At 41.5% G+C, this 15298-nt stretch overlaps 1 protein-coding gene across 6 annotated transcripts in view; it reads right to left on the reverse strand.

Annotated features, from left to right (window-relative positions):
- Nucleotides 1-15298, reverse strand: part of LOC147337788 (glutamate receptor 3-like) — a 98889-nt gene that overhangs the window by 27513 nt on the left and 56078 nt on the right. For all 6 annotated transcript variants that reach the window (XR_015131479.1, XR_015131477.1, XR_015131480.1 and 3 more), the window contains exons 5-9: nt 6148-6201; nt 4953-5114; nt 4063-4230; nt 3584-3688; nt 1453-1557 (exon numbers count right to left, since the gene is read on the reverse strand). Coding sequence is in view for 3 of the 6 variants with exons in the window: in XM_086310729.1 (XP_086166855.1) it covers nt 1453-1557; nt 3584-3688; nt 4063-4230; nt 4953-5114; nt 6148-6201 (594 nt within the window). In the remaining 3 variants the exon portion in view is untranslated. The remainder of the gene's footprint in view (nt 1-1452; nt 1558-3583; nt 3689-4062; nt 4231-4952; nt 5115-6147; nt 6202-15298) is intronic.

Below are 15298 nucleotides of genomic sequence, written 5' to 3' on the forward strand. Positions count from 1 at the left end.
TTTCACTTCCACAGAGTAAGCTGGGCTGGGAGTCATTGGTAGGCAAGGTGTGGGTCAGCTCAGAGGTGGGTGGGGATGGGAATGGGTTTCATAAGTAAATGCCAGTGACAGGAGAGGGATCAGAGAGTGCCCATAGTATCTCGACATATTCAAGCACATTGCATCAATGCGCAGTTAAAGGCTGTTTCATTCCAAAAAAACCAAACCAAAAAAAAACCATAATATAAAATAAAATGATTATAAAAAGCTGTTGTTTGCTATCTAGGAAAAAAAAGAGCAAACGAGTACTCTGTAAAATAAAATAACTAGATCAGGAGAGCAGGAGCGTGCTAGTGTTCCTCTCCTTTTCAAAATGCCGGTGCAGCTCGTCTTTTCTCTTACTGAGCACATCATCATCATTATCAAACAATAGGACTGCTCAGGAGAGCAGGCATTGTCATTACAGCCACACACAATTAGAGTGCAAGTAGGAGAGCAATGGTTTGTTTGTTCTGTGCTGAACGTATCCCCTAACCTTGGATCCATTGAGTATTTTCTGCTTGTTAACACGTGTTTGCCTCCTGACTGTATTTTTCACCTGGAGATGTTAAATGTTTCCTCTCGCTATTGAGTGACGCCGGCTTACGGCTCGGAATACAGATGAAGATCTAGCTTTGCATAAATCCCATGGACACTTATCACTTTTCCAAACGTTTTTCTTTGTCATTTTGAAGCGTTTGTTTGCGGAGAACAGGTAATTAGAATGCCATTAAACAGTCAGTAAATATGGGAGCCGTCCAATAAGCCCGAAATATTTACCTACTAAATCCAGTTTAAAGAAAAGAAATCGAAAATATATTTGGTGATTATATGTTCCTTTGTGAAAGTGCCTCGAACATGATCCTCCGTTTAAAAGGCTAACAAGCTGTGCATACTTCAACACAGAACACATAGCAGGAGCAATACAAAATAGATTGAAGGGGAGATAACAAGGGAAAAGAAATACAGCACCTTCTCATCATCCCCATCCAATACTGTTTATTTTGCTTTGCCCCACCTGGGAAACCATTGCAGTATCATTCTGTAGTCATTCTGCGGCCAGTCTATCCCAAGTGTCATTGAACATTTACTTGATGAGGACAGACAGGTCTACTTACGTATGCATTTGTATGCTTTTTTTTTTTTGTAACTGATGGAGTCAACCATAATCATTTATACCATTATTGTGATGTCACTGCTACGACAGGCCACTGAAGTATGGAAAATCAAAATGCTTTGACACCCACACGGATACAGTTGAAACACTCCTCCAAGCCGGATCGACTGTTTCAACGTGTAGTGAGTGGATGGAAAGCAACACAAGAAAGATGTGGTTCTACCCGCCCAGGACAGAATGTATCACTCATTGGAATCAACACCATGACCTTGAGTGGCAGAATACGTGAAACATTTAAAATTGCGTGGAAAGTGTACCATAATAGTAGTGACCACAATCGTTCGGTTTTCCACTGAGGAGTCGTTGGAGACCTGCAGATCCATAATATTTACAAACCGCGAGTACTCATTCCAGTATCCGATCTGCAAAGAGAAAACAGCGGTTAGTGATGCACTCCGGCCCACGGTCCAGATATAAGTGAGCATACAGAAGGGAAATGAACAAATATTACAGGGAAATGCAGCGCTGCAGAGCTCATTGAAACAACGGAGCTTTCCCCAGAGACTTGCTGCCTCTGCCCTGATGTTCAACCACATGAGCAGAGTACTAAAACAGACCAGATAAACAGGTACAGTTTTCTGGGCATAGAATGCTGCGTTTACATTTCTGCATTCAACGTGCAGATAACGGACGTGATTACAGAGGGACTTTTGCCTTTTACGATCCACCCGAAATTCAGATACCCAATTGCTCCTTTGCAATCCGTGAGCAAATGGCAACTTCAATCCCTTCCACCTTTTTATGGTAAATAATTGATATTCAAACCTGTGAACCGCATACACGTTTAATAATCTAGCATAATATTGCAGTGGCTCCTCAGTTTTACTCTGTCCTGCCGCTGTAGTTACTCTGCATTCTGCTCTACAGATGCTTAAGTCAAACCAATGTCAAGTGTTTGTTTGCCCGTCTGAAATAATGGCTGCTCTGGCTCGTGATGAAACGTGTTGCATATGTTATTGCCAAAAGTCTAACTGTTGCTGGCTTGGATTTTTCTTTCCTTCACATCTGGTCTGCATTTTTTCTTTTCCTTTTCTTTTTTTTCTCTTTTGCATGAGATCTTTCATGTTTGGGACAAACAGGTGTACAGCAGAGACTGAGCACCAAGTGGGGGCGCTAGAAAGCAGCAGACGCCTCAGAATTGAGCTCCCGATCGTTACAGCTGTGGCTGTATTAAGTGCACTTGGCAGACTGGGTGATTTGGGGTGGCGGGCGGGGCGGTGCTGGACGTTATTAAATGCTTATTCCAGGCTCTCTAGTCCTTGAGTGATATTTGAGACACTTTGCTCGAGGGACACGGCTGCTGGGACCTGTGTCACGGAGTGTTGCTCCAGTGGCACTGTCCTGATCTCACCCCCTAGCAGCTGGGACAGATATCAGCCCATGCATCAATCGTGACAGTCACAGCTAAGAACCTTCATCCTCGAAACTGTCACTGGGGTGACTGGGGCTCCAGGTCCATGACAAAGTGCCGCCCAGCCTGCCCGACTTGTCTCGTCTTCCCTCGCTCCCTCACTCTCTCCCGCTGACCTCCTTTCTCCCGGCCCCTCTCCCCGCTCTCTCCTCCTCTGTTTGACAGTGTAGGGATAGCTGTGAGGGCTTTGCAATGCTAATTGAAGTGTGGGCTTTAGAGGCCTGGGAGGCAGGCGGCATAATCACACATCACATCACACTGAGCCCACACTTATCCAGCTAACGAGAAATTCACAGCTGTCTCTTGGAACTCAGAGAGGTTATGAAATAAAACCAGAGGTCATCATATGGTGCTGGTTATAATGTGAATGTACCACTGGGAATTAGCATTTTGAAGAGGAGCCAGAGGAATTCTTGGATCCTCCTTTACAGTAATTGGTTATTTGAATGGTAATTACTGTCAGAAGAGGACCAAATATCAAATCTGTGCTATCCTACAGCAACGAAATAGTTCTCTATCATTCTTTTGATAGGACAGCTTTAGCTATCAGATTGCAGGCTACGACTGATTTGTGAGGCTTGTAATACTCGGCATAGCTCATCAGTGCTGCTACCTAACAGAGGTGGAGAAAGGCAGTCAGCATTACTCTCTGCTGTCCTCTCAGCCCTGCTGGTCCCACCTGGCCCTCAGTACTTTAATAAATGGCAGTACAGGCTTGCTTGAAAATGTTTTCCACTTCTGCACAATCATGCATTAGTCTCTAAATGGCTCGAGGCAACATGTGACCAACAGTCACTGAGTTTTGTTCTTTTAGAGCCGAGAAATAAATCATTTATAAATTACACTTTGGCCAGATTCCATGATTTTGATGTGTGCCAGCTGTTAGATTTTTTAAAGAGAGAGATGAAATGTTTTTTGTTTTTTTGATCAGGTCTGTACGTCACATTTGATAGATGACAGCCACCGGCCTCTCTTACCTTCCTCGGCCCACCTGTTTTCATTTCGTAAACATCTATGGTGTAATTGGTCCTGCGGCCATAGTTGTCAAACTGGATGTTCCCAGTCATCCCCTGTACTTGGACCTAATGGGCAGACAGAAAGACACAGTGGAATGTGCAGTAGTTATAACCCAGGTTGCATACTGTAGCTGGCATTAAGGTACTTGGAGTCCACGGAGCTACTGAAGTGCATGCTGTCTGTTAATCAAATGATGAACTGGATACGCTTTAATAAAAGATGTAGTTTTATGGTAATGAGGGCCTGGATTTTTGAGTGAGCTCTGTGCAGAGATATCTGCAGGCAGAGGGAGGAGAATAGCTCTACACTCTCTTCCCTTCTCTCTGTCACTTTCCATCTTTATCACTCTCTCACTTGCTATTTGTGCTTCGCTTCCTCCAGCCTTTTCTTTAGTTTTTAGCTTGCCACTCGCTTTCCATTTTCCCCGCTCCCACCCTACCGTTTTGAGAGCTCTCTCGATGTCTATGCCTTGGCTCCAAGGTACAGCGGGATTGGCTAGGCAGTCTCCGGCGCTGCCTCGACGAGAGACATCCACACGTTGGCGCCGCAGGTACCTGAAGGCCTCTGCTATCACCAGGATTGCATCGTGGGTCAAAGCTGAAGTGTACTGCACATAGACACACACGCAAGTCAAACAACAAAACAGCTAAAGACACGCTGAATTGGTGTGAGGTAAAAACAAATCAATAAAAAAAGACTGCTGCTTTTTTAATAAAGCTGTTAAAATGAGAAAATCCTGGTGTAATTTGTTCAGCCTATATGTTGCTCTCATGACTTGCATTTCAGCACTTGCCAGGCGGGTCAGTCTGGGCGGCGCTGGCGAAACCTCTGACAGCTTGCTCATGCTAAAAATAGCTAGATTAGATAGATTGGATTAGAAAAGCCAGGACTTCTCTAAGGGTCAGGACCTCTTTGAAAACTTTTTAGCGGGGAGAATTAAATAGAGAATTAATGCATGATTTTATCTCCCACGCACTTCCCTTCCAACTTCGCCTGACCTTTTCACCACGGAGGCTAGAGCCACTTGTTTGTTGACCAGCGCACCGTGACAAAATCTAATTAAATGCCATTCAAAATCCATTTCTTTCTTGATCATTGTTTAATTAGATGTAAATTGAAGCAGCAATATAACCTTGGCTTGCGCTGCCTATCAATATATCGATTGCTCTGAGGGATGCAACGCTAAGACAGAGGAAGCAAAGGGTGGGAAAGACAAGAGAATGACAAAGGCAAACAGAGGATGAGAGGAGAAGAACCAATAGACAGCACTTTAGAAAGGATGATCGTTGCACTCCGCATGCACAATGAAAGGCCTTGCAAGCATAGCACCTTCAGAGGGGCGTTTCGGGCCTCTGGGAATTCTCTTTCATCTAGCCGCTCCCAGCGCTGAATAAACTGCTGCACAATCGGGTTCTCAGGGTTGACTATCTGAAACCCTGAAATGTTGGCTCCACCGGCGAAGACTTTGTCCAGGCTCACATTAGAAAATCCCTGAGACGAGACAAAAGAGAAACGGGGGAGGATGAGACTCATGTAACTTGTTTTTCTTTGAGGTTTTTTAATATAACCCGGGGCAAAGCTCCACAAAATATTAGCAGCCATTCTGGCAGCGCGCAAGGTGCATTTTATTAAGGATCCTGTGCTGTCGGAGAGAGCAGCATGTGTTTGCAATTACACTGAAGCAAATGTTTCTCTTCACACTTTGCGGTGGAACCTGAATTCATTTTCACATACACAAGCAGCCAGAAGATACTTTAGAGTTTGTGTCATACCATGTAGAGTCTAAATTTTTTACTTGAACCAACTGGCCTAGTTTCATTCAGAAAGCCTTACCATGTTAAAAAAACAACAACAAAAAAAGCCCCCCTAACACTTTTTAATGCATTTTAAAAACGTACGCTGCACCAGCTGCCTTTAAATTTCCTTCTTGACCCTGGAGCTATGACAGTTATTTCTTTTTATGGTCAAATCACTGTTTTTTAAGTGCAGAATTGTGTCATGTTGTGCAAGGACACGAGTCTGACTGCTGCATAATCACATCTTCTAAACTCGGAGAAATGGCAGCAGGAGATCAGCGAGTGAGAGCGGGGCCGGCCTTTCACTTAAAAACGCTCATGCTAATACCAAGGCTAAATGAACATTACATTCCCGAGAGTGAAGGGAAAAAATATGGCTGCCCTCCAAGGATCGTTAAAAAGGTTAAATCCTGTTTATTTATTGCTAAGGATGCTCACTGATATTCAAATATGACTGTATACTGAAGCAAAATTGCAATGTAGTGTGACTGCTGGACTGTGATTTATAAAGCATGAGGCACAAACATTGAAAGCCTTATATATATATATATATATATATATGTAGAGAGAGAAAAAACTATATACAGTCCTATATAAAAGCCTTTAATCCACTTATTGTCCATGCACATTTGCGCCCAAGGCTGAGACTTAGACTCCATGCAGAAAAAAAGCTGGTGTCCCCCTCCCCACACCCCCCACCCCAGGGGAGCAGCATAGTTATTACTCACAAGATTGGCCAGAATGTAGTGGTAACCACGGCTGTTCTTCCCCAGGGTTACAACCTATGGGAGAAAAACATCGATACAGTAAACCACCCATGAGATGAGAGTTAAGAGCCAGGGCTAATGTAAGTGACTACAGCAATCACAGTAAACGCGGCGGCATCCCGTGAGCACGCAGGATGCCGCCACAGACGTTTAAACAAAGCAGATCTTCTAAGGAATAACACGGAAGGGGCACTGTTGGGGGGGGGGGGTTCATTAAAGAGGAATTGATAATGAGAGAGAAACAGCAGCAACGTGGAACATCCTTGATCGCTTTTAAGTCATTCACGGCGCTGGGACGTGAGTCCTCGGTAGCTGCTGGACAGAAGGTAGAAAGATGTTTCAAAAGAATTTGTAGCGAGAGAGTAAGATGTAGATCTCTCCCTGCTTTGAAAATATCACACCTTTGGAGCATAACAGCATGTTTCAACCCACACAGTTTGTCTGAAAATAGTAAGTGGTGTTCTAAGCCATTCCATCACTGTGGTACTAACCATATGCTGTCTTTTATTCTAGATTTTCTTCATCTTTTTTTTCTTTTTTGCTCTGGCCCTGCAGATAAATCCAATACTGAAACTCTAAACAGCTCTGGCTTGTCTGTGCATTACATGCTGGACAGGTTTTTTCAGTCGGACCTCGTGAGGTCTGTTATTTATGAGTTTGCAGTCTTATGCGGATGGACTTCTGAGTGGCTGCCATGCAGAAAACCTGTCAACCATGTCTCCGTTTTCATCTGCGCTCTACAAACAGAGCAACACAAGTTTACAGCAAAATCAGCATGTTTGCACATGTTCTGGCTCCGTTGCAAAAGCAAACTGTCAGTTTATCATCTGTTTGTGCATGCGTGTTCGGCTGGGGACGTTGGATATTTGTTACAGTGGGTCGTTTATGACATTCCCACAGAGCAGGAGAGAGTGATGCAAAGCACTCTTGCATCTATGCATTTTGGCACAAAAAAAATGTCTTTGGGGAAAAAAAAAAAGGGAAACAGTTTCTCCTGCTTTAAGTATAATTATAGCATCATTTTAACTAACCTATGTGCATGACCTATGTAGCGGTAGCAGTAGGAAATGATTGAACAACCTCCCTCGCTTGGACTGAGCATACTCAAAAATCAAACAGACCACTCGTCTCCTTGTGGACATTTGAAGGTTGCCCACGAAGGGAAGAGACATCTTTAGTGTTTTTCACAAACTCACAAAGCCTTTCACTCATGCCATCAAGCTGCTTGGGTGGGTCTGACAGCCTCCCCATCATTAAGGCTTTAAACTTCCACCACTGCTGAATGTCAGACAGACAAGAACAAACCAAAGAAAAGTGAAATAGAAACAAAGAGGAAGTGAGCTGATTATGATGCAGAAATAGCCAGAGACGACTGTTAGAATCCATCAATCTCCTTCTAATGATTAAGTGACACAAAGCTTCATGAAAATAGCTCTCTGCAACACTTTTACTGCAGTGAAATCACAGCGAGACAGATCAGGATAATTCTTCACGAGCCAATTTGGACTCTTTGCACTGCTGCATTTTCGCTGGACAAACCGAGTGGCTCCACTTTCCTTCACTGTGTGCTAACCTTGACTCTGGCCATAAGCCTCATCACACCTGCTCAGGAACTGGGCAAAGAAAGACCTCACCACCTGCCTGCAACCTAGAGCTCGCAGCCAGTCTGGCAACGGCTACAAGAGGCAACCTTGGGATGGAGCACAGCGAGACATTGATGACAGAGACACACAGAACCTCCAGCCAGAGTACACAAACCTTTCCCCTCAACCTCTTTAATTAGGCAGACAGCAACACCCTCAGCTGCTCCAGGTGACATGGACAGATTTCGTTGTTAAATTAAACGTTCTTTTTAAAAGTCCTTTTGATATTGCAGAATTTATACACACAATACTTCAGCTCAGTGAAAGAGGATGTTCTGAAAGTTAATTTTATTATGACCACCTTTACTCTTCGTCTTCTTTTTTTTTAAATCCTGTGCTATCTGGGAGCTTTTACAAACAGAATTATGATAACACTGCTTTGCTGAACACATTTTGCTTTTCCAAAATCAGCTCTATAAATTCTCTATAGGCTCTTCTTGTTTAGGGTTTATCTGATTATTTCTTTATTTCTATTCATGTTATTTCAGTTATTACATTATATGTGGTATACAGTATAACAATGTCGAAGGCAGGAAAGGCTGGAGGAAAAATAAAAGGGAGGTGGTGGGGGGGGGACGTAATAGGGGGTTAGAGTACAAATAGAAATGCACAATGTTTCGCCAACTGCCACTGTGTGTGAAAATGCACAGGTACATACATCAGCAATCTTCTTTTGGTGTGTGTGTGTGTGTGTGACAGAGAGAGAAAGAAAGCGAGAGTGTGTCTTTGTTACGAAATATACTTGAAAATGAGGGTGGGAAGCCTCAATCAGGCCATTTGCAGCCCCCAAGAGTACTGAAGATGTAAGGCCACACTCTCAGGCCTCCCAGAACTGCTCAGTACCTGGCAGAGACCGCCCCCTGCTTCCCCGACATGGAAGAGATCCAAGCCACCCCAAATCACCAAGGGAGTGGGTCAGTGACCATGTCAGCTTATCCAACCACACGCTCTGGGGGGTAGCAGCATCCAGTGGAGAGTGATGGAGAGGGTGAACACCTCCCTTGATGACTACAGTGACATTAAAAACAAGGAGCAGGTCACCAGCCAGCAGAGGCACATGATGGGGTCTACCCACTGAGACCTACGTGACCCACAACCCTCTGTCTTGTTTCTTTATGTTGTTATGGGTTCTCAATAATGACACTGTTACTTGAAGAGAAGGCTTTTTATACTTTGGAGTGTGGATATCAGTCCAAAGTCTTGGGGCTGATCTGCACACTGAGCCACAATAACAGCCATCTATTCAATTACAACTACAGTTGCTCCCTCACCTGGGCACCCCACCCCACCCTATGGGCCTGCGGGCACCCACGAGCCGCCAAGGCACAGACCAGAATTCCCAGTGTGGGCCAACCCATCTCACACAGCGAGTCTGCCAAAGGGGCACAGACCAACCCCACACCACACTGGTTAAATGCTTTCTCTAAATCTAAAGAGACAGCAGTGGTTTCTAATTTGTTGATAGAGCAATAGTTCATTATATTTGTTAGTCTACAACCACCTTTATTTTTCAGCCAGCTCTCTCCTAAGAAACCTTTCTTGTAATTTCTTTAAGTAGCCTTCAGTATTCAATCCATGTATGCTTTTACTAAGTTAGCGCTGTGTTTGGAATCATTGTCCTGCTGAAAAATGAAGAAAATTAGATGCTTTCCAGATGGTATTCCAAAATCCTTTTCAGGTTAAATGCTCTTTATCAATTTAACAAGATCTCTAACATCATTGGCTGAAATAAACCCCCAAACCATGACAGTACCTCCACTGTGTTTACGTATGGCTGTAGAAACTCACTGTTTATCTCCAGAGATCCTCTATATATATTGGTGAACTTATTAGTGTACATATTTTTTGAAACAAAAAAAAATTAAATGTAGATTTTTCACTCTATAAGACTTGTTGCCACTGATTTTTGGTCCAATTCAAACTTTTCTCCCTGTTCTGTCCTCTCCTAAAAATTTGCTTCCTCTCCTAAAACATTGTGTATCTATGGATAGTATGTCATGTAAAGATCAATAAAAAGCCAAATACCATTTCAGAATATTCAAAGGTTTCTATTAAAGATAAATAAAATGGTTCATAAAATTATAGCATCTAAGATAAACATAATGGTAAAAATTATTTTGAGGAGCCAAATGTGAAACTAAATATCACTTTATTGTTTTCAGCACAGATTTACATAAAAAGTGTAGGCAGGTGAAAGAGTTAACAATTGATTTAAATATATACATGTAAAAAAGAATTAATTTAACTAAATCCACCTACCAAATTCTGCAGATAGTTTTAACAAATAGGTTACAGTGTATTAATTAGTGAGTTTTAGAGGTGTTGGTAGATGATTTGCTGCTCAACTTTAATCAGGGCTAGCTCTTTCACCTGCCTACACTTTTTATGTAAATCTGTGCTGAAAATAATATGGTGATATTTATTGTCACATTTGGCTCCTCAAAATATTTTCAACTGTTGTTTACCATTATTTTTAGCTGCTATGGTTAAACTGCTATCATTTTATGAACAGTTTTATTAATTTTATCTTTAATAGACACCTTGAAATATTTTAAAACTGTGGGGTTTATAATATTCTTTGGGTTTTTGATTATTATCTTTAGAGGATGTACTGTCCATACAAGCCCACTAGCCAATTATTCCATGTCCCAGTGACACTGAAGAGAAGTGTGCTTGGTGTGTCTCCCCCTTCAGTAATTCCTCTTTTTAGTACACTTTACCCCTTCCACATCGATCCACTAGCTGGTCCCACAGCCATTTGTTCTGCAGCTGAAAGAAAGCCTGCATTTTGCAGACTGCAGTTTTCTTTAACCCTTTAAGACCTACCATAGAACCAAGTCCGCCAGAGCTTATATTATATTTTTACATGCTGTGGAGCCATTTTTGGGAGCATTTCAAGTTGCTATACATCAATACAACCATTATAGCCCAAACTTTAATAATATGTCTGCATTAGGTGCATAATAATTACATAAATTGCAAAAAAGTGCAATAAACTACAAAAAAATTGAAAATCGTTTTTGTTTTTTTAACATATATTTCTAGTTAGAGAAATTTAAGAGGCTCATCCCTCAAAACTGTAAATACAAAAAAGTTGCACAAACTAGTTTCCCACCACAGGAAATTTATTTTGAGTGTCTTCATAGTTTTATTTTTGAAATACACCAATTTTTATACACTGCAGGAAAAACGAAAATAAATATTATAGTGCAAATTTGCAAAATGACAGCATATGCATCAAAATAAACTATTTCCAGCAGTGCAATATGAGTCCTAAGCATCCCAGAAACGACACAGAAAGTCATAAACTCAAACATAACTTTTTAAAACACAAGTATAGGCTCATAAGGCCCCGATCGTAAAAAAACTACATTTCCGCAAAATGACGTCACTTCCGGTTTCGGGCAGGTCATGTGGTCATGTGATAGTTCGCGCTGATGGACGTAGGAAGTGTTACAAACAGCTGATCGGATCGGCGAAGCGTGTTTCTGGAATATCATGTTTTTGTTGCTGCAAGTGATTTTTATGCAGTTTTTGCAAAGCTATATGTGGAAGGAAACTGTGACCTAGGACAAGCTGATGGCATAAGATGTAAGTACAACTCCTCCGGTTTCATATGCAAAAAAAATTATTGCGCTAGCTTACGTGGTTGCAGAGCTACCGGGATTTAAAAATAGTTACGCAAAATGGAGCGTGCCCGCTCCGATCGGCTGTAAAGGGTTAAAGCCTGACAACTAGGGTGACCTTGACTTTACCCTCATCCAGTCTCTGCCTGCTTCAGACCTCCCAGACAGAGAGCCCTAAATGCAAAACTACACCTACACGTTTCTAATAAACATCTTCCTCCAAATTTGACCTTTCCAGTGCAGAGTTTGCCACACAACACACGAAGAGGCAGGAGGAAAATGATAGGCTCCCCAGAGTTTGTAAATATCATACCATTCACTGCGAGGCATATGAAAGACAAGCAAATAATGATGCAATAGTTTTTAGCCTCTCTCTGAACTATGGAAACCCAGAATCCAAAGCACCATTAAACTCATAGGGCTTCATAAAATTAATCTTTACTGAGTCTTCACAGTTTAACAGTTGGCTGATTATTCTTTAAATTTTAATTTTTAAGATTAGTGAAAAAAAAGTAATTGAATATCTTGTTTTGTTCAACTCGTTTTACCTCAAAGATATTCCACTAGAAAGAATACAAAGACAAACAATTTTGTTTGATTTAACAATCAATCACTATTAGAACGGAAGATAATTTTCCATCAGTCTACTAATCTATTTGCTGTAATTGTTACAGATCAGTGTTTTAGTAAGGAATGTCCAGGAAGAGGTTCAGTCGGCACAGCTTTCTTGCAAGGGTCAATGCTCCATCAAAAGGACATTTAACACCAATGATATGAAATCATTGGTGTTATTTGTGAGTTGTGTCATGTGTGATTTGTGCTTACATATATTTTGAAGTAATCTATATTTTTACTCTAAAGCCAAGGTCAGAAACAGGTATGTTTAAAGAAACAACAGTCTATGAATATTAATACTTTCACTGCAACTCACTTTGAGTGATAATGGCTCCATCGCTGTGCTATGACTTATAATACTAAATGTCAGTCCTAGTAAGTCTCATACAGTGAAAGCTAAGATGTGTGTTTTCAGTCTCCCCTTTGGCTGCTGAGTTGACATTAGCTAACATTTAAAATTCATAGACTGAAAGGCTGCAGCTCATGGTGCTCAAGATGCTGATGTGATATGCCTAAAGGTGTTTTACTCTACGCTAATGTCAGATCTTTGTTGCTTGGTTTTTTGTTAGTCTGTTGTCACCAGAATGGACGCTCAAGACATTTCTTAAAGCAAAAATTTAAAAAAAAAGAAACAATATTTGTTTGTTTTTTTCAAGCTTCATACTGCTAACCTTAGTTTGGCTCTTTGCAAGCATCTGCACGGACAGCATGCTAACGCAAAGCTAGCCAAGAACCCAGAGTGATGTTAAAGTTGAGTTTTTGCCGACTCCAGCCCAGCAGTCAAAGTCTGATCTTCAACAGGTAACACAGGCAGTGATGAGCAGTCAGGTTTGTAGCCTCCATTTTTACCTGTTCATGTTTCTAAAGTAGAATTACTGTGGCGATCGCTTTGAAGTCTCTTTTCGACTGGTTTTCATTTGTTGGCTCTGTTCAAACATAAATACTAAAAGAAGGACCCCATGTGCGGTCTCATTAGGTCAGGGATTTGTGTTGGTGTGTAGGACTAAAGATTATACTGTTAACTGGTAATTATGAGACAGCGCCCTTTACGACATTTTATGGAGTAATAAGAAAGTAATGTAATCAGTGTTACTTTTAAGAAAACTGTGGGTGTAATAATTATATTTGTTGATTAACGACCCTAACACTGGTACTGAGCAGAGTTCTCAAAAGAATGGATTCTTGGACACTAATTGGTACTGAAATCTATTATTACATTAAATACCCATTAGCAAAAGTATTGATGGCAGCTAATTGCAAGAACAGTAGCACAGCAGCTTGGTGAATCAAGAGGGACACCCTGGGCTTCATGAAGAGTTTCATAAGGTCAGTAAAGCTCTTCTAAATAACATTCAATTTTTTTAACTTATCATATACAGGGAGTGCAGAATTATTAGGCAAGTTGTATTTTTGAGGAATAATTTTATTATTGAACAACAACCATGTTCTCAATGAACCCAAAAAACTCATTAATATCAAAGCTGAATGTTTTTGGAAGTAGTTTTTAGTTTGTTTTTAGTTTTAGCTATTTTAGGGGGATATCTGTGTGTGCAGGTGACTATTACTGTGCATAATTATTAGACAACTTAACAAAAAACAAATATATACCCATTTCAATTATTTATTTTTACCAGTGAAACCAATATAACATCTCCACATTCACAAATATACATTTCTGACATTCAAAAACAAAACAAAAACAAATCAGTGACCAATATAGCCACCTTTCTTTGCAAGGACACTCAAAAGCCTGCCATCCATGGATTCTGTCAGTGTTTTGATCTGTTCACCATCAACATTGCGTGCAGCAGCAACCACAGCCTCCCAGACACTGTTCAGAGAGGTGTACTGTTTTCCCTCCTTGTAAATCTCACATTTGATGATGGACCACAGGTTCTCAATGGGGTTCAGATCAGGTGAACAAGGAGGCCATGTCATTAGTTTTTCTTCTTTTATACCCTTTCTTGCCAGCCACGCTGTGGAGTACTTGGACGCGTGTGATGGAGCATTGTCCTGCATGAAAATCATGTTTTTCTTGAAGGATGCAGACTTCTTCCTGTATCACTGCTTGAAGAAGGTGTCTTCCAGAAACTGGCAGTAGGACTGGGAGTTGAGCTTGACTCCATCCTCAAGCCGAAAAGGCCCCACAAGCTCATCTTTGATGATACCAGCCCAAACCAGTACTCCACCTCCACCTTGCTGGTGTCTGAGTCGGACTGGAGCTCTCTGCCCTTTACCAATCCAGCCACGGGCCCATCCATCTGGCCCATCAAGACTCACTCTCATTTCATCAGTCCATAAAACCTTAGAAAAACCAGTCTTGAGATATTTCTTGGCCCAGTCTTGACGTTTCAGCTTGTGTGTCTTGTTCAGTGGTGGTCGTCTTTCAGCCTTTCTTACCTTGGCCATGTCTCTGAGTATTGCACACCTTGTGCTTTTGGGCACTCCAGTGATGTTGCAGCTCTGAAATATGGCCAAACTGGTGGCAAGTGGCATCTTGGCAGCTGCACGCTTGACTTTTCTCAGTTCATGGGCAGTTATTTTGCGCCTTGGTTTTTTCACACGCTTCTTGCGACCCTGTTGACTATTTGGAATGAAACGCTTGATTGTTCGATGATCACGCTTCAGAAGCTTTGCAATTTTGAGACTGCTGCATCCCTCTGCAAGATATCTCACTATTTTTGACTTTTCTGAGCCTGTCAAGTCCTTCTTTTGACCCATTTTGCCAAAGGAAAGGACGTTGCCTAATAATTATGCACACCTGATATAGGGTGTTGATGTCATTAGACCACACCCCTTCTCATTACAGAGATGCACATCACCTAATATGCTTAATTGGTAGTAGGCTTTTGAGCCTATACAGCTTGGAGTAAGACAACATGCATGAAGCGGATGATGTGGACAAAATACTCATTTGCCTAATAATTCTGCACTTCCTGTATGTTAACCTGGCCAGCCAAACGTTAGATGTTTAACTATTAGCAATAAACCACATTAACATTTTATAAGTTATAAAAGTATAAAAGTAATCAGTAAAGTTCTTCAAATTAAAATTAAATTACTTAACTGTTATCATAGGGTGACCAAGTCCGGGTTTTCCTATAGGGCTATAGAGAACCCATATGTGTGACGTCATCCCCGAGCTGCTACTTTGTGAGTTGTTGTTCAGCGCTCACAGACGGGACAGACAGCGCACAGGAGCGCCTGGTGATGTTTGAAAGATGCCAA

Source organism: Aulonocara sp. 'chitande type north' Nkhata Bay, linkage group LG2, assembly GCF_057382095.1.
Source record: "Aulonocara sp. 'chitande type north' Nkhata Bay isolate Kocher_YH1m ecotype deep benthic linkage group LG2, A_spYH_male_GT1.1, whole genome shotgun sequence".
Lineage (NCBI taxonomy): Eukaryota > Metazoa > Chordata > Actinopteri > Cichliformes > Cichlidae > Aulonocara > Aulonocara sp. 'chitande type north' Nkhata Bay.